This window comes from Eleutherodactylus coqui, chromosome 12 (genome assembly GCF_035609145.1).
Source record: "Eleutherodactylus coqui strain aEleCoq1 chromosome 12, aEleCoq1.hap1, whole genome shotgun sequence".
Classification (NCBI taxonomy): domain Eukaryota; kingdom Metazoa; phylum Chordata; class Amphibia; order Anura; family Eleutherodactylidae; genus Eleutherodactylus; species Eleutherodactylus coqui.
The window spans coordinates 14,181,410-14,204,690 of record NC_089848.1 but is presented as its reverse complement, the minus strand read 5'-3'; the positions used below and the strand labels follow the sequence as shown (position 1 = coordinate 14,204,690).

The 23,281-nt window shown below is 43.5% G+C and overlaps 1 protein-coding gene across 3 annotated transcripts in view; it reads left to right on the top strand.

Annotated features, from left to right (window-relative positions):
• The window catches only part of ITPRID1 (ITPR interacting domain containing 1), a 218,880-nt gene that overhangs the window by 46,984 nt on the left and 148,615 nt on the right, over positions 1-23,281 (top strand). For all 3 annotated transcript variants that reach the window (XM_066584464.1, XM_066584465.1, XM_066584466.1), the window contains exons 2-4: positions 8,928-9,064; positions 17,571-17,602; positions 20,344-20,395. In XM_066584464.1, the coding sequence (XP_066440561.1) occupies positions 9,024-9,064; positions 17,571-17,602; positions 20,344-20,395 (125 nt within the window). In that variant the 5' untranslated portion in view covers positions 8,928-9,023. The remainder of the gene's footprint in view (positions 1-8,927; positions 9,065-17,570; positions 17,603-20,343; positions 20,396-23,281) is intronic.

Here is a 23,281-nt window from a genome sequence, read left to right as displayed (position 1 = left end):
ACATGTGATGGTCAGCATCTAAGGTTAGCCAGATGTGAGATTGCTCCAAAGTATCTCTAGCTCTGAGAGACGTGTGACGGTCAGTGTTAGGGATATTCCAGGGACCCCAAATGATATGTAGCCGAGTTCCAAATTATTATTGCATATCCAGCCTGAAGGAATCAATGAGATACAGTCAGTTCACTGTATACGAAAGAATTCTATGTTTATTACTACAGACAAGTGTTTTATCAAGAAAAAGAGAAAAAAGAAAGAAAGGAAGGGACTGTACATGGCTTTATGCCAAATCTTCACATAAGGACTCTTGTGAAACTATTAACTCACGTGAACAAATTCTCATGTGAAACTACAGACAGTACATATCTACAGAAACTTGTAACATTTTCTACTGTGGAATGCTGATGATAACTGAAAAAGCTATATTTCATGAAAGATTCTGAAAGAACAAAGGAATGACTACACACTGATAAATCCTCATCTAAGTTGAGAAACACAATTGGGCTAAAGTTCATAGTGTTGTATGTGTCAAGATAAAATGGAGTTTAACAGAGCTTCAGTCTTAACAGTCAGCATCTAAGGTCCAGCGGGTCTGAGATTGCTCCAAAGTATCTCTAGCTCCGAGAAACGCATGACGGGCCAGCATCTAAGGTTCGGCGGCCCTGAAATTGCTCCAATGTATCTCTAACTCTGGGAGACATGTGACGCTCATCATCTGAGGTCCAGCGGCCCTGACATTGCGCCAATGTCTCTGTAGCTCTGAGAGACGTGTAATGGTCAGCATCTAGGGTCCGGCAGATCTGAGATTGCTCCAAAGTATCTCTAGTTCTGAGAAACGCGTGACACTCAGCATTTAAGGTCCGGTTGACCCGAGATTGTTCCAATGTCTCTGTAGCTCTAAGAGAAGTGTGATGGTCAGCATCTAAGGTCCAGCGGATCTGAGATTGCTCCAATGTCTCTGTAGCTCTGAGAGACATATGACAGTCAGCATCTAAGGTTGGTCGGATCTGAGATTGCTCCAAAGTATCTCTAGCTCTGAGAGATGTGTGACGGTCAGCATCTAGGGTTGAGCAGACCTGAAATTGCTCCATTGTCTATGTGGCTGTATGATTTGTGTGACGCTCATAATCTATAGTCCGCCGGGCCTGAGATGCCCTGGAGTCTCTACTTCTCTAAGAGCAGCTTGTCTTTCAGCTTGTTGATGCCTTCTTGCCTCAGCGCAGTCATCAGATTCTTGGGATCTAGTAATTTTCACAGCTCGAGCGCTGCTGAGCTACACACTAGATCTGACCTGCGCAGCATATTAAAGGAAAACCGAAAAATGGTTAGGAAATACAACTATCAAAAGGAAACCATTTCTTACAGAGTTGAGGTAAAATAAAAGCTGCGCTGTCATAGAATCATAGAATGGTAGAAGGGACCTCCAGGGTCATCGGGTCCAACCCCCTGCTCAGTGCAGGATTCACTAAATCATCACAGACAGATATTTGTCCAGCCTTTGGGTGGCTTCACACGAGCGTGTGCATATGCATGCACAAAAACACATCTATTATAACCACTGCATTCCTTATGGTGTGTTCACATGTCCATGTTTTATGAGCGTACGCCTGTAAAGATAGGACATGCGTGCACCATAGGGAATGGACGCACTGTTTTCAATGGAGCCGCAGCTGCTGCCAGCGGCTCCATTGAAGGCAATGGTCTGCCAACACCACTTAATTGTTGTTCAGGGAAGAGCTTTAAATATAAGCCCTTCCCTAAAAACAACCATTTTAGTGTAAAAAAATTTATAATTATATATACCCACCTGTCCACCTCTGCCGTGTCCCCCGCAGGGAAGAAGAACATGCAGTAGATGTTTTATTCATCGCCGCAGGGAATAAAGAATTACCTGCTGCACCTGTCACACCTGTAATTCTTCCTCCTTGCCAGGAATAAAGGATTCCCTAACACAGCTGTCACAGATGACAGCTGTGGTAGGGGATCCAGCTGCCGACATCCCGTAATTGTTTTTCAGGGAAGGGCTTTAAATATAAGCCCTTCCTGGGCTTTAAATATAAGCCCTTCCCTGAAAAACAAGGCAAACTGGTGTAAAAAATAAAAAAAAAACCACATACTTACCTTTGGAGTTGAGCGAACGTACTCTTCCGAGCTTGATGCTCGTTCGAGTATTAGCATACTCGATGGTGCTCGCTACTCGAGCGAGCATCACGCCGTGTTCGACCCTGCCCCAGGTTTTGGCCCCTCCCCGCTGTGACGTGTAAGCTTTTGCCCCTCCCCACTGCAACGCAGCTCGCTGGCTGGCTGAGAGAGAGAAAGGAAAAAAAAAAGCTCGGGACCCTGCAGCCCACATACAAAAATGGCCGAGTCTCCCATTGTAGTCAATGGGGTTCGTTACTCGAGTAGAGCGCTCGAATTTTATGAAAAGCTCAACTCGAATAACGAGGACCCGAGCATTTGGCTGCTCGCTCATCTCTACTCACCTTCCTTCAGCAGCCGGGGCTCAGCCGAGTCCTCTCTGCGCTGTCCCCAGCTCTGCAATGCAGTCCTTTGAGTAGGCGAGAAACTAAAATCCCTGTCTGCTGAAAGAGCTGCTTCTGATAGGCTGAAGAGCTCAGCCAATTTCAGGCAGCTCTCGCCTGTCATTCATTCAGCGAGAGCTTTTTCAGCAGGTGAGGATTTTAATTTCCCGCCTGCTCAAAGAGCTGCATTGCAGAGCTGGGGACAGCGCAGACAGGACGCAGCTGAGCCCCAGCAGCTGAAGAAAGGTGAGGATGTGTATTTTGTTTTACACTAGTTTGCCTTGTTTTTTAGGGAAGGGCTTATATTTAAAGCCCTTCCTTGAAAAACAATTACGGGTTGCTGGCAGACCATTGCCTTCAATGGAGCCGCCGGCAGCAGCTGTGCTCCATTGAAGGCAATGCACACCTGCATACACGCATATTTTTGCGCGTACAGGGGTGCGCATATATGTACGCACCTATGTACGCACAAACACACGCTTGTGTGAAGCCACCCTTTGTTTGAACACTTCCATTGAAGGAGAACTCACCACCTCCCAAGGCAACCTGTTCCACTCATTGATCACCCTCACTATCTAATATCTAATCTGTGTCTCCTCCCTTTCAGTTTCATCCCATTGCTTCTAGTCTTTCCTTGTGCAGATGAGAATAGGGCTGATCCTTCTGCACTGTAACAGACCTTCAGATATTTGTAGACAGCTATTAAGTCTCCTCTCAGCCTTCTCTTCTGCAAGCTAAACATTCCCATATCCTTTACCCATTCCCCATAGGACATGATTTGCAGACCGCTCACCATCTTGATAACTCTTCTCTGAACTTGCTCCAGTTTGTCTGTGTCTTTTTTGAAGTGAGGTGCCCAGAGCTGGACACAGTATTCCAGATGTTTCTATGATTGGTTGCTATGGGCAACACAGATTTTCTGTAAAATCTCAATGCATGTTAAAATGTCTTTCTTTCATGTTGTAAGGCAAAATCTGTCCATTTGTGTCATACAGCCAAGCTTTCATTTCTTATACTGCTGAGGTAACATGAAAGCTGTGCTGTGATTGGTTCTTATATATTATACTGCTGACATAACATGAAAGCTGTGCTGTTATTGGTTGTTATATATTATACTCCTGAGGTAGCATGAAAGCTGCGCTGTGATTGGTTGCTATTTGTCATTATTCTGAGGTAAAATAAAAGGTGCGCTATGATTGGTTGTTACTAATACTGCTGAGGTAAAATAAAAGCTGCGCTGTGATTGGTTGCTTTGTGCAAGACCGATTTTCTTTAAAATCGCAATCCATGTTAATGTGTCTTTGGTTCAAGTTTTAATCCTGGACAACATGTGGTATCCCTGCTAGCTTAATAATTGCATACGTATGGCAATGACGTTTGCCCCCATGTGTTTGCTCATTTGTGCAGGCATAGCTTATGACAGTGGTGGTGAACCTATGGTACACAGCGCCCTCCCTGCTGGCATGCACTGACGCTGGCCACTCATCACGTTAGTGCATATAGGCAGGTGCTGTGGCTTCTCTGCCAGTATTCACTCAGCTGCTCTGCTAGCGGCGCTGATCCTGGCGAACACTGTGAGGTCAGTGTGCAGCCGGGATCCCCACTCCCCTGACGTCTCCTCTTAAGTTCCACGAGAGCAGGGGAAGGAGGCAAACAGCAGCACACTGACGTCACATTGTGCACCGGGATCAGCACCAGCAGCAGCGGTGTCAAGCAGAGAAGCAGTGGTGCTTTGACGAGGAGGATGGGGTAAGTATATGGGTCTCAGAGGGGCCGTTATAGGATGTCACAATTACCGCTGGGTCCACCGCGGAGGTCACTATTAACGCTGGGGTATGTTTACACGTGGTGGAAATTACCACAGCTTATGCCAGTGGTGGCGAACCTATGGTATGCAGAGCCCTCCCTGCTGGCACGCACTGCCGCAGGCCACTTACCATGTTAGTGCATACAGGCAGGGGCCGTGGCTTCCCTGCCGGTATTTACTCAGCTGCGCTGATCCTGGTGCGCACTGTGACGTCACTGTGCAGCCGGGATCCTCCTCCCCCTTCCCCTGATGTCTCCTCTTAGGCTCCACGAGAGCTGGGGAAGGCGAACGGCAGCACACTGACGTCACATTGTGCACCAGGATCAGCGCCAGCAGCAGCGGTGTCGAGCAGAGGAGCAGTGGCGCTTTGACGAGGAGGATGGGGTAAAAATATGGGTCTCAGAGGGTCACTATTACTGCTGGCGGCCGCTATGGGATGTCAGTATTACTACTGAGGGGCCACGGTGGGATGTCACTATTACTACTGGGGGCTGCTGTGGGATGTCACTATTACTACAGGGGGCTGCTGTGGGATGTCACTAATACTAATGGGAGCCACTGTGGGATGTCTCTATTACTACAGGGGCCACTGTGGGATGTCACTATTACTACTGGGGCCATTGTGGGGTGTCACTTTTACTACTGGGGCCGCTGTGAGATGTCACTATTACTACTAAGGCCACTGTGGGGTTTCACTATTACTGCTGGGGCCACTGTGGGATGTCACTATTACCACTGAGGCCGCTGTGGGATGTCCCTATTACCGCTGGGGCTGCTGTGGGGGTCACTGTTACCACTGGGGCAACTGTGGAATGTCAATATTACCACTAAGGCTGCTGTGGGGGTCTCTATTACCACTGGGGCCGCTGTGGGATGCCACTATTTCTGCTGGGGCCTCTATGGGATGTCACAATTACCACTGGGTCCGCCGTGGAGGTCACTATTACCGCTGGGGTATGTTTACACATGATGGAAATTACCAAGGCAAATCCTGCAGCATTTTAGCATTCAAAAAGCATTCAAAATCTGCACCCAGTCTATTTTGAAGCAGACCTGCCCTTTTTTATAACGATGGAGGTAAAAATCATATGTCGTGATAAGCCCCGCCCCCTGACATGTTGGCACTTTGCGATAAATAAGTGGGTTTTGGGTTGCAGTTTGCGCACTCGGTCTCTAAAAGGTTCGCCATCACTGGCTTATGATGTGCACTGCCTTCCCCTCCACCTTACCGCACAGGGCAGGGGCAGAGCGGAGGTGTGCCTGCGCATCACCAAATATATCTGTCTTGTTGTGCTCCCTAGAGAACTCTAAATTTTGGGGATAAAACGTAGCCAATGTCCTTCCTCAGGATGCAAGCTCTCTCCATGCCAAATTTAATCAAAATCACTTCAGGTAACAGACAGACAGACGGACGGACAGAGTTACTTCCGCATTTATGATATTAGTTTGCATATATAAATGCAGTGCAGCATATTAAATTACAACATTTTAAATCACATTAAAATTGGGCAAACACCCAGAAATGTCACTTTTTTTCTTCTAGATTTTGAATGTATTTCTCATATAAACATATTTGGTGCAGAGCTCATTCCATTTTTAACCCCTTAGTGACATAACTAATTTTAGCCTTAAAGGGGTTGTCCGGCCAGAAACATTGCATGTCATTACTTCTGTTTGTCCATTTCCATGCACTTTGTAATATACATTGTGCATGGAAAATGAAGCAAACAGAAGTTTTGGACTTACCTGAAGGGGTGCCCCCCCCCCTGTGTTGCTCCTCCGTCATCCCTGGTTACAACAAGAATCTTCCCTTCTACTTGTCGGGCCGCAGCAGCTCTTGTCGGCGCGGGAACGAGCCTCTTCTCATCCGCGCATGCACAGTTCTTCTCTCTGCAGCCGGGACCGATATACGATCTCCTTGTGTGCAGGGGGAGGAGGATGGAAGAGCGAGGATCAGGAACTGAGCTCCCACCCTCCGCCCCTCTGCACTATTTTCAATGAGGAGAGGCGGGATGGGGGTGGGGCTAATGAGTGTGCCTTAGCCCCCGCCCCCATCCCACCTCTCCTCATTGAAAATAGTGCAGAGGGGCGGAGAGGAGGCAGAGAGGGGCAGGAGCTCAGTTCCTGCTCCTCGCTCTTCCATCCTCCTCCCCCTGCACACAAGGAGATCGTATATCGGTCCCGGCTGCAGAGAGAAGAACTGCGCATGCGCGGATGAGAAGAGGCTCGTTCCCGCGCCGACAAGAGCTGCTGCGGCCCGACAAGAAGGAGCAACACAGGGGGGGGGCACCCCTTCAGGTAAGTCCGAAATTTCTGTTTGCTTCATTTTCCATGCGCAATGTATATTACAAAGTGCATGGAAATGGGCAAACAGAAGTAATGACATGCAATGTTTCTGACCGGACAACCCCTTTAAGAACCAGTAAATCATTTCTGCATGTGTGTTCAAACGGTTATAACTTTTATTTTTTCTTCAGTATGTTGTATGACATCTTGTATTTTGTGAGACAAGCTCTAGTTTTTATAGTAATCAATTTTGGGAACATATGAGGTATTGAATACCTTTTAATTAATTTTATATGGGGGTGGGGGCAATGGGAAAAAAGTTTTTCACCATTGTTTTGGGGGATTTATTTTAATGGGGTTCACCATGTGGTATATATATTACATTAACTTTATTCTGCAGGTCATACCAGTTACTACAAAACCAAATTTATACAGGATTTATCATGTTTTACTACTACAATAGAAATTCTTTTGCTTTTTACATAAAGTCTTTTTGTGTGTCACCACATTCCAAGACCAGAGTATTTTTAGTTTTCTATCAACAGAGCAGTATGAGAGCTTTGTTTTGTAGGACAACTTGTAGAACTAGAGGAGCACAAATTACTGAAAACTTTATTGCTAGCTATGATAGAATGGTGTCAGATTATACAGTGTCGCAGACCAGTCAGAGTGCCCATGTCCACTGCTGAAAGCCCCTACAATGGGCATGTGAGCACCAGACCTGGACCACGGGCAATAGAAGTAGTTGGCCTGGTCCGATGAACCTGGATTTCTTTTGCAGTACAGTGGTGCCTTGGGTTAAGAGTTTAATTCGTTCCGTGACAGAGCTCTTAACCCAAAACACTCTTCAAATTAATTTTCCCCATTGAAATGAATTAAAACGCTATTAATCCATTCCGGACCTCCCGAAAGCCCTAACTACACTACATCTAAAAAACAAACATCAATACTCCCCTACCACTGGCGTTCTGGTCTTCACTCGGGTCTCCGTCGTTGCTGCAGCCTGCTGTGTCCTCCTTCACACCGGCAGAGCATTTCTTCCTGAAAGCAGGGCTTGAATTCCCCACCTCCAGCAAGCTAATGCTCTGATAGGTTAATCCAGCATCGCGTCAGCCAATAGAAGCCGGCACTGGGTTAACCAATCACAGCCATTCAATGACATCATTAAGCGTGTCACCCGAGTTTTTGCTCCTAAATCAGAGCAAAAATTCGGGAAAGAGCCTGCTCTCAAGTCAAGAAGCTCGCAAGCTGAGGCACTCGCAAGCCAAGGCACCACTGTATGTGGAAGACCAGGTGAGTAAGTGGCACCTACATGGAGGGGAGATGGCAGGAGGACTTAAAGGATCTACTGCTAATGTCTCAGTGTCAAATACCACAAGATATCTTGAGATGTCTTCTTGCGGAGTCCATGTCTAAATGGGTCAGAGATGTTTTAGTGACACAAGCAAGACATGTAATATATGTATATGTATGTGATATATGTATATGTTTGTGTATATATATATATATATATATATATATATATATATACAAAGCAATTCTATCATTAAAGGGGCACTTACTTTTCAGACAACTTGTGTTCATCTGCTAGCTAGTGTTTGTCTCATCATTCGTGTGATGTACTTGCATTGAAAATTCTATTGCTTTACCAATGTTCATCATGTTTGAAGTGGCTGCCACTAGGGGTCTGACTTCCACCTTCTCTGCAATCCACTCTCTGTCATTAGGTACAGGGCTGCCTTAGTAACAAGGACAAAGGGACATTTCCTTACCAATGAGGGGAGGAGTTATCTTCACAGGAGCGCTCCTGGGCACTCAGAGACTAAAGGCTGACAAATCTGTAGACACTGTAACAACAATCTCCACAATCTCTGCCTCTCCTGTGTGTATATGTGTTTATGCCTGTGTCAGTGTGTACACAATATATTAGGTTTAGTGACCATCTGGTCATAATTTCCTGATTGTCTTGGGAGAACAGAGGGGCGGGCATTCAGATACTGACCTCCTGCTGTTTGGACCACAAACTGTGCAAGGCAACATGGGAAGTCAAAGCGAGGAAATGCAGGACAGTGAACTACTGGCATAATGCTAGGCTTGCTACCTGCCCCCCACATTAAAGTGGATTGCAAACAGCAGAGCAGCAGAAAAATGAGGACGACTACATGGAAATTAGAATGTACAGACATGAAACAGGGTGTAGACGGCAGCAAATGATGGGTAAGAAGAACCTGGTGCAGTTTAGAAAATGTGTAAAAACGGAGGTATGTTTAAGTGTACTTTATGTTAAGTTATCATTTTTACTGTTTTTATTGTAGATCTATAGAGTGACATGGCTACAGAGTTTTCTTGTCATGGAATAGAGGAACACTCAAGGCTCAGCAACAAAAACATTTTATATACTGTGATTGGCCATGGAAGATGCTGAACTCAGCAGCCCAATTGGGTCAGAAAGGTAGGAGGATCACAAACATGTATTTACAGTATACGCCATTATATTAACCCCTTAGTGATGGCCCCATAGTGTTTTTACATCCTGCAGCTGCAGGACGTGTATGGAGGAAGATCGCGCTGCGATCTCCCTCCATACATCACGAGTGTCAGCTGTTTCTTACAGCTGAACCCGCAGGCAACAGCCCCGACTAGCCATGTGGCTGGTTGGGGCTGTTAACCCTTCAAATGCCGCTGTCAATTTTGACAGCGGCAGAATACCCTTAAAATGCGTAGGTGTGTCTTACAAAGAAACTGCTAAGAAAGCTAAGGGGGCAGTCAGAACAGTTTCCTATACCATCAAAAGGTACCTGCAAGCTGGAGGAAACTCTGACAGGAAAAGGTCTGGTAGACCAAAGGCCACTACAAAATTAGATGGCAAGTTTTTGAGAGTTGACAATTCGCGTGATCAGCGTCTCACAGCACGAAAGTTTCAAGAACAACTTTGAGCAGCACCTCTTATGGACTGATGAATCAATATTTGACATCTTTGATATATTATGCAGGTTTTGTACGAGTAGGTCCTGAGTGTGTGACACCAACTGTCAAACATAGAGAAGGAAGCGTGATGGTCTTGGCTTTTTTTGCTGGTTCCAGATTTGGTAACCAGCACAGGGCGACATTTAGATTTGCCGTGCAGTACCCTCTGGTGTACGCCTAGTTGGTTAAAAGTTCATATTACAACAATACAATAATCCAAACCATACTTCTAGGTTATGTCAAAACTACCTAATAAGACGAGTAGAAGCTGGTAGACTTCAAAGAATAGAATGGCCTGCACAATCTCCAGACTCATTCACATCAGTGTCAGATATTCAGTTTAACCCCTTAGCATAGTAACATAGTTACTGTTAGGCTGAATGAAGACAATGTCCATCTAGTTCAGCCTGTTTCAACCCATAGTTGATCCAGAGGAAGGCAAAAACCCCAAGAGGCAGATGCCAATTAGCCGATTTGGGTGAAAATTCCTTCCCGACTCTGTGTTGGCAATCAGACTAATCCCTGGATCAACCTTTGATAGTTCCTACCTAAATATAAGACCCGGAACTACAAACCCGCTGGTCACCTAATGTCTATATCTTGTAATATCCTTCCACTCGAGAAAGACGTCTAGTCCCCTCTTAAACTCCTCAATGGATTTTGTCATCACTACGTCTTCAGGCAGAGAGTTCCACAGTCTCACTGCTCTTACAGTAAAGAACCCCCTTCTGTATTGGTGATGAAACCTTCTTTCTTCTAGATGTAGAGAATGCCTTTTTGTTACCGACGCAGTCCTTGATATAAACAGATCATGGGAGAGATCCTTGTATTGTCCCCTCATGTATTTATACATAGTTATTTGATCGCCCCTTAGTCGTCTTTTTTCTAGGGTGAAAAGTCCTAATTTTGATAGTCTCTCTGGGTATTCCAGTCCTCTCATTTCATTTATTAATTTAGTTGCCCTTCTTTGAACCCCCTCAAGCACTGCTACATCTTTCCTGAGTACCGGTGTCCAGAACTGTATGCAATATTCCAGGTGGGGCCTGACAAGTGCCTTATATAGTGGGAGAATAATGTTCTCGTCCTTCACCCCTATACCTCTCTTAATGCACCCTGATACTCTATTAGCTTTTGCAGCAGCTGACTGGCATTGGTTGCTCCAGTTAAATCTACAATCCACTAGTACCCTCAGGTCTTTTTCCATATCGCTTTTCCCTAGCAGTACCCCATTTAGTGTATATTGGTGACATCCGTTTCTCCTGCCCATGTGCATAACCTTACATTTATCCACATTGAACTTCATTTGCCATTTTCTGCCCAAGCCTCCAGCTTATCTAGGTCCGTTTGTAACTGTACATTGTCCACCATTGTATTAATTGTCTTGTATAATTTTGTGTCATCTGCAAATATTGATATTTTACTGTTTAGTCCCTCTATCAGGTTGTTGATAAATATATTGAACAGAATGGGGCCTAGTACTGAGCCCTGTGGCACCCCGATAGCGACGGCGGCCCAATCAGAGTACGATCCATTTATTACCCCCCTCTGCTTTTTATCTCTGAGCCAGTTCCTTACCCAGATACACATGTTTTTACCCAGTCCGAATAAGGGAGATGGAATAAATCCTCCACAGTGCCACCTATTGAAAGGCAGCATTCCTTCAAGCCAAAGTCAGACTTTTTATACAAGCCTTGTTACAATGGCCGTGAATTAAAAGCAAAGCCAGACTCCATGTACATACAGCTCTTTCAGGGTTTTTGCCCTTCATCAGTGCACAGTAGGAGTCTGGCTTTGCTAGTGAGAGGCCTGGGAGGAGGGTCAGAAACGCTATCTTTTCTCCTTAGGGAGAGTAACTATACTATAAACTAAGTGAGGAGACTCAAATGGCCACGCACACGCTCCTCTGGGTAATATGCAAATAAGGGAGATGGAATAAGTCCTCGACAGTGCCACCTATTGAAAGGCAGCATTCCCCCAAGCCAAAGTAAGACTTTTTATACAAGCCTTGTTACAATGTCCAGGAGTTAAAAGCAAAGCCAGACTCCATGTAAAAAGTCTGCAATGGTACAACCCCAGTCTTGATAGTGTCCAGAAATATAAGAAATAGTGGTCTAGCTATCACATCACTTAGTTCCCTTAGGACCCTTGGGTGTATTCCATCTGCAGGGTCGGGGTATGTATGAAGGGACATATTGGGGTATTGTCTCTTCTATAATTCAGGCGCCAGCTGATCGGAGCGGTCAACTCTTTAAATGCTGCTGTCAATTCTGACAGATCATTTAAATCTGGCAATGTTCGTGGGTCCCGTACAGTACCCCCGCGATGAGATCGCAGGGAGCCGTGCAGGTGTCGTGGCAGCTGGGGGCCTTCTGAAAGGTCCCAGGGCTGTCTTGGCAGAATGCCTATCAAGCCATACCCGTGGGGTGGCTTGATAGACCGCCTGCCTGATCACAGTATGCTGTAATGCTATGGCTCCAAGAAAAGATGCCATAAAAAGCGATCAAAAAGTTGTACATATTTCAAAATGATGCCAACACAAGCTACAGGACGTCCTGCAAAAAATGAGTCCTCGCACAACTATGTCAACAAAAAAAAAAGAAAATTATTGCACGCAAAAGATGGCGGCAGAAAATAATTTTAGGCCCCCTGCACACGGGCGGAAATTCCGCGGCCGGATTTTCCACAGAATTTCCGCCCATGTCCGCTGCCATAGAATTGCATTAAATGATACTATGCATTAGATAATGCAAACCTATGCAGACAGACGCGATTTGACCGCGTGAAAACTTGTGAATTAAACAAATCGCGGCATGTCCTATTTCCGTGTGAACGTCGCAGAGCCCCACACAGAAACGTCACGGCTGATGTGCGGCTCTGCACTGCGCATGTGCGGCTGTGTGCCAGCCGGCACATCGCAGTGCAGAGAGAGAAGACACCGGATGGGTGAGTATAAGCTCAATACCAGGTCACGGGTCACATCCCGCTGTGAGAATTCTTGCAGCAGGATCCGACCCGGTGGCCATAAAAAATTAAATATCTTTGAATAAAAGTAGTACAGAAAAAAAAAAACTATATGTTTGGTATCTTAGTAATCGTACTGACCCATAGAATAAAGTTATTGTGTAATTTTTGATGCAGCTTGTGCACCTTGGAAACAAGAAAGATGGCAGAATTTCGTGTTTTTTTTATTTAGTCCACAATTTTTTTAAAGTTTTTTAGTACACTATATGGTACATTAAATAGTACCATTGAAAAATACATCTTGTCCCAGAAAAATCAAACACCCTCATACACCCACCTTGATGAATAAATAAAGGAGTCACGATTTTTAAAAGGAGGGAGCAAAAACTGAAAAGGGCAAAGAAAAAAGGGCCATGTCCTTAAAGGGTTAAACCTCCAACGCTGATTTCCACTAGAAGCTGCGCTATTTCATCCTGTAAATGCTGGTAAAATGCCAGAAATCAAATAGACCCCATTATAGTCAATGGTTGTCCATTCAGCGCTGCTCATTTCCATCATAAGAAAGAACTGTTTCACCAAGGGGGTGAACCCCGACACTGATTATTTATGAACAGGCCCTCAAACCCTATTGAGCCTATTTGGGATGAACTGGACAGAAGGGTAAAAACAAAGCAACCTACAAGTGCAGCACATTTGTGGGAACTTCTGCAACAATGTTGGGAAGAAAATTCTAAATAATATCTGAATGCAATTGTAGAAAGAATGCCTCAATTATGTAAAGCTGTTATATCAGCCGTAGGGGAGACTGTGAAGAGTCAAAAATCTAGATTTAATTTGGTGAAAAAAGTAAATCCATTATTTTTATTCATCTTAACTTAGTAACATAGTATGTTAGGCTGAAGGGAGACAATGTTTTCTGGTTCAGCCTGTTTCCACCCTCCCCACACTCCCCACCGCCCTCAAAGTACATTTGAGACATTAAACTGTAAATATCAATAAAAGTGGGAAAAAATGAAGTGTACTACTTTGACCAGTATTATACATTGATATGTTTAAAGGGCCACTCAGGTGATTTTTTTTTCATTCAATATGTAGATATTTCTCCATCAGTATATATGTCGGCTAGTATTACCTTATTAGGCTATTTCTTTATATCTGAAACTCCTGGCCTCTTTCTCCTCAAATGGTCATGTGATCTCAATTCTGACCAACTTAGATCTACTTGGGGTTATGTATTTAAATACGTTTCTCAGCCTGTGTGATGCTTATACAAGGACCCTAACACAGAAACTGCTTATTTAGAAGAATATAGAAGGTAATGAGAATTAAACTGTCCGCACTGTAGGCAGAAATGGTATAGCTTCTAGTTATTGCTGTTCTGATGGATCTTGGAATTGGTGTGAAAGTAAAATAAAAAAATCTCACCATCAAGATGGAGCCTGATAAGCATCAGTCAGGGAGAGTGGGGGGGGGGGGGGGGAGTGTACTGTATAAAAGTGACTGCAATCCACAGAGGAGACCTGCAGAGTGTGACAGGTAATTAGATGAGGGTATCAGGGATGGAAAATATGTTTTCGCCAGAGTGGCATTTTAATCATTGACAATTCAGGTGATTTGGTACATTTTGTGTGCTCTAAATGTCTCAAATTCAGGACAAATATAAATATAAACTGTACTTCAGTCTACAAAAAAGGAATGTAACATGTCTGTCCTAGTACAAGAGTCAAACCAGAGCAAGGATCCCGTTAGTAAGACATATAGACTTCTAGTCGGTGCCATATTTCTGATAACTTTTATGATGCTTGTGATTGTAAAGGCCGGAGTTGCTTCCCTAGATGGCATTAGCTTGTCAGAGATGTAACGATCAGATCAACTTCACAAGTGTTGAAGAGGTTGTGTTATTAAAAGAGCCCCACTGAAAGTTAAAACAAATGTGTACAAGCGCTCAGCGGAGGCCAAATTTTGGAAATCTGACATGTCACTTTAACATAGAATAACTCTGTAAAGGTTTTGCATATCCAAGTAATTCTGACATTGTTTTTTTGCCACATGTTATACTTCATTTAGGTGGTAAAAACAGACCGATAGAATTTGTGTATAATTATTAAAAGCCCCAAAATTATGAACATTTTGAAAAAGTTGTCAGTTTTTCACATTTTCAACTGCAATATGTCAAATATGTACAACCATACTGAACATATTTTTGATGAGATATATATTTCCATCTGTTTACTTTATTCTCGAAGCACATTTGAAAAACTTGTTTTTTTACCCTTTAAATGTACAAATTTAACATTAATTATTAACATTTTGGGGAACATTTTCTTTTCCTACGCCAACCCAGGATTGCAAAAGCTCATAGGTATTAGGGCTCAGTCAGACGGGCGTTTTTTCGCGCGATTTGCGCATGCGTCCGGCGATTTTATAAAACCATTGCTTTGCAATGGTATCGGACACATGAGCGCTTTTTATGCGCTCGTTCCGATAAATTATAGAACAGAAATCACAGATCGCACCTATCTGCGATCTGCGATTCCTGTTCTCTTCTCCATATGCGCTCAATGGGGCCGGCGGCAGCAGCGCCGACCCCATTGAGAACATATAGTAGACAAATCATTCTCCTCTGCCACAGCTGTAACAGCTGTGGCAGAGAATTCAATGCAATACAGCCGGCTCCATTGAAAGCAATGGGCTGCCGGCGATCGCGGGATGAATTTTCGGGAAGGGCTTAAATATATAAGCCCTTCCCTGAAATTCATCCAGAAATGTGTAAAAACCAAAAAAATATATATACTCACCTTGTCCCGGCAGACGGAGTTCAGCCGCGGCCGACGGCAGTTCTCCTGAACTGCTCAGAGTAGTATTCAGCAGCCGGGGATTTAAAATCCCCGCCTGCTGAATGAGCTGCCTCTGATTGGTCACAGCCTGACCAATCAGAGGCAGCTCTCACTCACACCCATTCATGAATTCATGAATGGGTGAGTGCTGCTTCTGATTGGCTCAGCACAGGGACCAATCAGGGGCAGCTTTCACTCACACCCATTCATGAATTCATGAATGGGTGTGAGTGAGAGCTGCCTCTGATTGGTCAGGCCGTGACCAATCAGAGGCAGCTCATTCTCTGAGCAGTTCAGGAGAACTGCCGCCGGCCGCGGCTGAACTCCGTCTGCCGGGACAAGGTGAGTATATATATTTTTTGGTGTTTTTACACATTTCTGGATGAATTTCAGGGAAGGGCTTATATATTTAAGCCCTTCCCGAAAATTCATCCCGCGATCGCCCGCAGCGCATTGCTTTCAATGGAGCCGGCTGTATTGCCGGCTCCATTGAATTCAATGCGCTGGACAGCTCCGGCCCGTTTCTATTGGAAAAGGCGGCTAGGAGCAGTATTTTCGGGTGATTTTTCGGCCCCGGTCACGCGATTTGCGGACGCGCATCCGTCATGTGATCCGCAAATCGCGGGAAAAAACGCCCGTGTGACTAAGGCCTTAGAATGATAGATACCCCCACAAATGACCCAATTTTTAAAAATACACATCTTATTGTATTCACTGAGGGGTGTCAGGAGTATTTTGACCACACAGTTCCCTTTCAGGAGCAAATGCAATTTAAAGGAGAAAAAAATAAAATGTCTTATTTTTGCAAATATGTCATTTTAAAGACAGGATTTTTTTCTATAGTGCACATAAAAATGAGGATTTGCTATTAAAAATGGATACCCCTGTTTACCTGCTGTGGCCCTAATCTTATGTCCGTACGTACAACGGCGCCCAGTGAAAGGAGCAGCTGGTGGCTTTCAGAACAGACATTTTGCTTGAAGGTGATTTAGGCCCCCTTGCCCACTTGTAGAACACTTGAGCAGCCAAAGACAACATTTTGAAAACTGGACCCCTTAACGAATTTATCTAGGGGTGTGCTGCACAGTTTTTGACCCCACAGTTTTTGAGTGCACCTAAGCAAAGCAGAAGGAAAAAATAAAAATTTTCATTTTTTTTGGCAAATGTGTCATTTTAAACTCTTTTTTTTGTGCAGCACACATATGAATGAAGATTTTCACCCCAAAATGGATCCCCCTGATTGTCCAATGGGGCCCAAACTGAGAGAAGCTTTACACTTATAATGGCATTCACGTGACCAAAAAATAGGTATTGCGGCCCCCTGTGAAATCTCCAGGCTCTCGGCTACGTTTGGTAGCCAGGAACAGGGAGATTGTAAATTGCTTTTCAGCAATCCGTGGGTTTTTGCGCGTGCGTCCACTATTTTGGGTGCATGTCGTGAAGCCGTGGTAAAGCCCGCAAATAAATCCGGGGACCTTAGGTACGTAATTTCCTCTCTCCTCACGGATATGATCTGAGAGGAGAGATGACACAAACTTTTTAAACTTTTTTTTCTGCTTTTACATTTTTTTCTTAATCTTTACTTGGTCACCGTTATCCATTGGATCGCATGACTGGGAGGGTCGCTCCCCGTGGCCCCGCCATGACAGCTCCAGGTTGTTGGCTACCTCCGGCAGCCGGCAGCATGGAGCTGTCACGTGCACAGACCACATGGCTTTAAGCCCCAGAGCGAGCGTGTTTTTACATGTTTTTGAGGATTGAAGCCCACTCAGCTAGGACATAAAAAGACTATGGCGTGGTCACTAAGGGGTTAAAAAAATCTCTTCTTTATTGAAATAATTTTTGATTAAAACATAACTGCCTTGGTAAAGGTACAAACCCACCAATGAATATTTCTTACATAACATGCCAAGAGTTGTTTTTACAAGTTTAATGCAAATACTGTATGTTCTACCCTGCAAATGTGGCCTTTGTTTTTAGATGAAGTTATATTTCCACAAATATGAGAATGCAGAACACTTCACAGACTATCATACTGGTCAATATTTTACATTATTTCACAGTGCTCCGCTAATTGAACAATTTAGAAAGCAAGAACCATAATCACATCAAATGCTTTTCATATCATCATAGTAAGTTCTATAAAAGACTGCAACAAAAATGTTATCACATGGATTTTTTTTCTCTTTGCAGTCCACCAGTGATGGCGAGCACAAAGCATGCAGGTAAGACAAAAAGTAGGGAAAGCTTACTGATACACGATATGCATATATGATAAATATATTTAAGAATTGTTCATGGGGGGAGGGGGTTATTTCCAATGTTCTGTTTTGTAATTAAAAAAAAAATCCTAAATTCCTGCATTTTTCACACTGACCACTAAGTATAGTAATAGTCGGATAGTCCCTGATCTGTAGAGAAAACTTTTCAGCAGGTATCTCATTATCATCACAGGCAGGGTTACACTGAGAGGTGACACCTAAATATAGATAGCACATGATCCACCATTCACAAAAGGTGCTGGTCACAACTTATCTACTCCCCTTCCCTGTACAATGTCCTCTGTATAACTCACAGAGCATGTCTTTAACAATCTCCCATAGAAGTCAATGTGTCCCGTCATGTATATTGTGTGAGTGGCCCATGAGCAAGGGCGTATGTACCATAGAGGCAGACCATGTGACTCCTGTGGGCTCCTTAGTGAGACGGGTCCCCATCTCTGATTGCACCATCCAATTCGTGGCTCGGTAGCAAGAGCCTAAACAGGACCGTCCTCCAACAAGGAGCTGCATTGTTAGCAAACAAGAAGGTAGAGAAGGGTAATATTGAAGGGCATGTAACGGGAAACAAGCACCAGGCACTCCAGATCTGTGCGGCAAAACCAGACACCATAATGGAAGGGCCCATTTAAGCTGTTGCTATGGGGCCCCATCTTTTCTATGCATGACACTGCCCATGCGACTTCTGTAAAGCATCTCTAAATGCTGTTAAAAGCAGCTTAGACAATATGGCCGCCCCCCCCCCCCCCCCCCATAGTCATGCATAGACAAAAAAGCCAGAAAATCTACAATCATAAAACATTTTGAGCACTTCCCTTTCTTTGTATAAAAAAACATAAAAAACACATATTACGTATCATCAGATCTGTAACAACCTGTAAAATAAATTGAACACACTTTTTGTTCAAAATGGCAAAAACTGTCTTAAAAAAAAAAACTGAACCAAAGTTATTATTTTGTTCATTTTGCCTTACAAAAAAAACAAAGCAAGTCATAAAAAAATCTATATGCACCCCAAAACGGTACCAGTAAAAACTACAGCTCTTCACACAAAAAACAAGCCATCACAGAGCTCCATCTGTGCTAAAATAAAAAAAGTAGTGGGAATTTGAATACAGCGATGTAAAAAAAAGTTTAAAAAAGGGAGTTTTATTGTGGAAAAAATCTAAAATAAAATATATTATTTTTTGTATTCTTGTAATTGTACGGACCCTCAGAAAACATGTATCTTGTCATTTATGCTGCATGATTAACACCGTAAAAAAAAGGCAAAAATTGATGTTTTTTTTCTCCCTGCTCTCCAAGAAGAGTTAAGAAAAGTTATACAATAATTATACCTAACAAATAGTACCAATAAAAACTACACCTCCTTACACCAAAAACAAGCCCTCATATAGCCCTGTCAACGGAAAAAGAAAAAAGTTATGGATTTTGAAAAGTGGTAATGAAAATACCCTAAAATCGTTGCATCCTTATGACCATGCTCCTAAGGGGTTAAATTATATTTTAAATGCGAAGGAATAAAAACAAATTCAAGACAAAGAAAACTCCCTTGTTATTTGAATCTCTGCCAAATATGCAAGTTTTATGGGCGCAGATGTCAGTTATTGATAGACATATTACATTCACTGCTGTTGGTTCAGTTACAGATGCCATAAGGTATATGATCACCTGGGAGCTCTTTACATACAATCACAGGAAGTGCAGGAAATTAAGGACCCTCACTCACAGGAGAAAGGTCTTAGGGCCATTAAGACACAACGATTATCGCTGAAAAGCCATCTTTTGAGCGATAATCGCTGTGTTTAAACGCGCAGCCTTCATGCACTGTTCATGCACTATTCATTCATTGATAACTTTTAGCAAGCTAAAAGTCTTTGATGAGCCTTATCAGCAGCATATGCTGAGTTCTCAGCGGGATACAGCTGATAGATCCGAGAACAAAGCAGCTGTCAGTGTTCCTGCTGTTCTCTGAGCTATCAGTGGTATCCCGCTCCGCCTTCATTTACATGGTAATAACCTCTTAAGTGGCTAATTAGCTACTTAAGAGTTATGCACAGTGATCGCTCAAAGCTGTCACTCAAACTACCGGTTGAGCGAATTTCCACTTGTCACTCAACCTGGAGAACACGAGGGCTACAATGTTCATCATGCCACAGACATGTTACATGATGATGGTATTGTCAGTTAACTCTCACCATTGGGCTGTCATTACTCTGCCCTCCTCTCATAGGTGTGAAATAAACACCAGGACACCAGAATGGATTAAAATGCTCTCAGTAGTCCTTTTATTAAAATGAAAAAATGGGATTCCAGCTTATCAGCGGCGGACGGACCCCACTAATCAGATGTCGATGGGCTGTCCTGAGGATAGGCCATCAATTGTAAAAGGTTGGATAACCCCTTTAGTTACTTTTAGCCCTTCTCACCCTAATGCAGCTGCTGTACCTCCCAACGGGTGTGATGGGTTGTTTAGCAGGATGTGATATTGCTCTGTGATGATTTTGCATCCTGGCAGAAAAATTAGGTTATTAGAATTGGCCATTCTCATACACATATCTGCTCAACAGAAAGGAAGCAACCCGCTGCAGCAGTCAGATACTATAACACTTTAATATAGAATGTTATTAACAACTTGGAGGCCATGTTGATTAATACTGCACTATTTTCCTGGCCTCACTATACAGGTCCTATACGGAAAACGGGGATGATTAAGTTATCTGTGAAAGACTATATGAGGTAAGATATATTCTCTTCCATTGACAATGTAGGCAGACATCTTTATAAATAATGTCACCCTTTACATAAAAGACAAAGAATATGTGACTGGTAGTCTAAAACAGACAGATTGTAGACCGTACATATAACAGAGATCGCAGCGCTGGAATCGCCATTTATGAAAATCTAGGTATTTCAGGCAGCAGTGAATATGCATATTTTTGGCCCATGAGTATTTCACAGACCAAAACTGCTCCCACCCGTGTGATTGAGCCCTAAATATTAACATGGCTATGGAGATCTCAGCATTATGATGGGTTTTCTCCCCTTCCAACTCTTTAGCATTGAGCTTCCTACCCGGAGGGTGGCTAGGGTACTGGGTAGGGCCAGCAGAGCTGTGTCGCCACCTGTGAGTTGCTAAACAGAATGGTGTGGAGTTGCCCACCGGGGCTTGAGATCCATGATGGCAACCGCTCCCTGTGCTGCCTCAGTCCCCTCTGCCAAACACTGTGTCCTTGTGTGTCCAGACCTCATTGTGGGACACATAAAATGACACGTAGGGCCGGATTCATCCCGAGGGCCTTGAGTTTGACATGTGGACTAGGGCATATTACAAATGCATTTGGAAGAATCTACTAGTCTCTGGAAGTGTCAGTTGAGGAGAGGTTGAGAAACATGTCCCCTTGTGTATGCCACAAAATCCTCGGTAGTGATCTCCTCTTTGCATGATCTTGAAGACAAAGTAGTCCTGATTCATTAGGATACTTTTTCAGTAGTCATGGATTGTGGGGTGTTTCCTCTAGCCTCCTCACTGGCGTTTCATTTGGCCACTCAGTAGGGCAGTGGCACAGCCTTGACAGGGCATCGGAGAGTCTTCTTAGCATGAAATTCAAACAATGTACAAAGTCACTTGCGGCACTCACCAATATTTAAAATGCAGTTACTTTATTCCATAATTTTGGTGGATGTACAGTGTTTAGTCGACAGACAGTTTTGAATGTTATGTATCATTTTAATGAGTATTTACCTCGCGTCTATATGTATGTACTGGGAATCTAACTGACCTCTATATGCATATACTGGGGAGAATCTAACTAGCCTCTGTGTGTATATACTGAGGAGAATCTACCTCACCTCTGTGTGTATATACTGAGGAGAATCTACCTCACCTCTATGTGTATATACTGAGGAGAATCTACTTCACCTCTATGTGCATATACTGAGGAGAATCTACCTCACCTCTATGTGTATATACTGAGGAGAATCTACCTCACCTCTATGTGTATATACTGGGGAGAATCTAACTGACCTCTGTGTGTATATACTGAGGAGGATCTAACTGACCTCTGTGTGTATATACTGGGGAGAATCTAACTAGCCTCTGTGTGTATATACTGAGGAGAATCTACCTCACCTCTATGTGTATATACTGAGGAGAATCTAACTGACCTCTATGTGTATATACTGAGGAGAATCTACTTCACCTCTATGTGCATATACTGAGGAGAATCTACCTCACCTCTATGTGTATATACTGAGGAGAATCTACCTCACCTCTATGTGTATATACTGGGGAGAATCTAACTGACCTCTGTGTGTATATACTGGGGAGAATCTAACTGACCTCTATGTGTATATACTGAGGAGGATCTAACTGACCTCTGTGTGTATATACTGGGGAGAATCTAACTAGCCTCTGTGTGTATATACTGAGGAGAATCTACCTCACCTCTATGTGTATATACTGAGGAGAATCTAACTGACCTCTATGTGTATATACTGAGGAGAATCTACTTCACCTCTATGTGCATATACTGAGGAGAATCTACCTCACCTCTATGTGTATATACTGAGGAGAATCTACCTCACCTCTATGTGTATATACTGGGGAGAATCTAACTGACCTCTGTGTGTATATACTGGGGAGAATCTAACTGACCTCTATGTGTATATACTGAGGAGGATCTAACTGACCTCTGTGTGTATATACTGGGGAGAATCTAACTAGCCTCTGTGTGTATATACTGAGGAGAATCTACCTCACCTCTATGTGTATATACTGAGGAGAATCTACTTCACCTCTATGTGCATATACTGAGGAGAATCTACCACACCTCCATGTGTATGTACTGAGGGGAATCTACCTCACCTCTATGTGTATATACTGAGGAGAATCTACCTCACCTCTATGTGTATATACTGGGGAGAATCTAACTGACCTCTATGTGTATATACTGAGGGGAATCTAACTGACCTCAATGTGTATATACTGGGAAGAATCTACCTCACCTCTATGTGTATATACTGAGGAGAATCTAACTGACCTCTATGTGTATATACTGAGGAGGATCTAACTGACCTCTATGTGTATATAGTGTGGAGGATCTACCTCACCTCTATGTGTATATACTGAGGAGAATCTACCTCACCTCTATGTGTATATACTGGGGAAAATCTACCTCACCTCTATGTGTATATACTGAGGAGAATCTAACTGACCTCTATGTGTATATACTGAGGAGGATCTAACTGACCTCTATGTGTATATAGTGTGGAGGATCTACCTCACCTCTATGTGTATATACTGAGGAGAATCTACCTCACCTCTATGTGTATATACTGGGGAAAATCTACCTCACCTCTACGTGTATATACTAGGGAAAATCTACCTCAACTCTATGTGTATATACTGAGGAGAATCTACCTCACCTCTATGTGTATATACTGAGGAGGATCTACCTCACCTCTATGTGTATATACTGAGGAGAATCTAACTGACCTCTATGTGTATATACTGAGGAGGATCTACCTCACCTCTATGTGTATATACTGAGGAGAATCTACCTCACCTCTATGTGTATATACTGGGGAGAATCTACCTCACCTCTATGTGTATATACTGGGGAG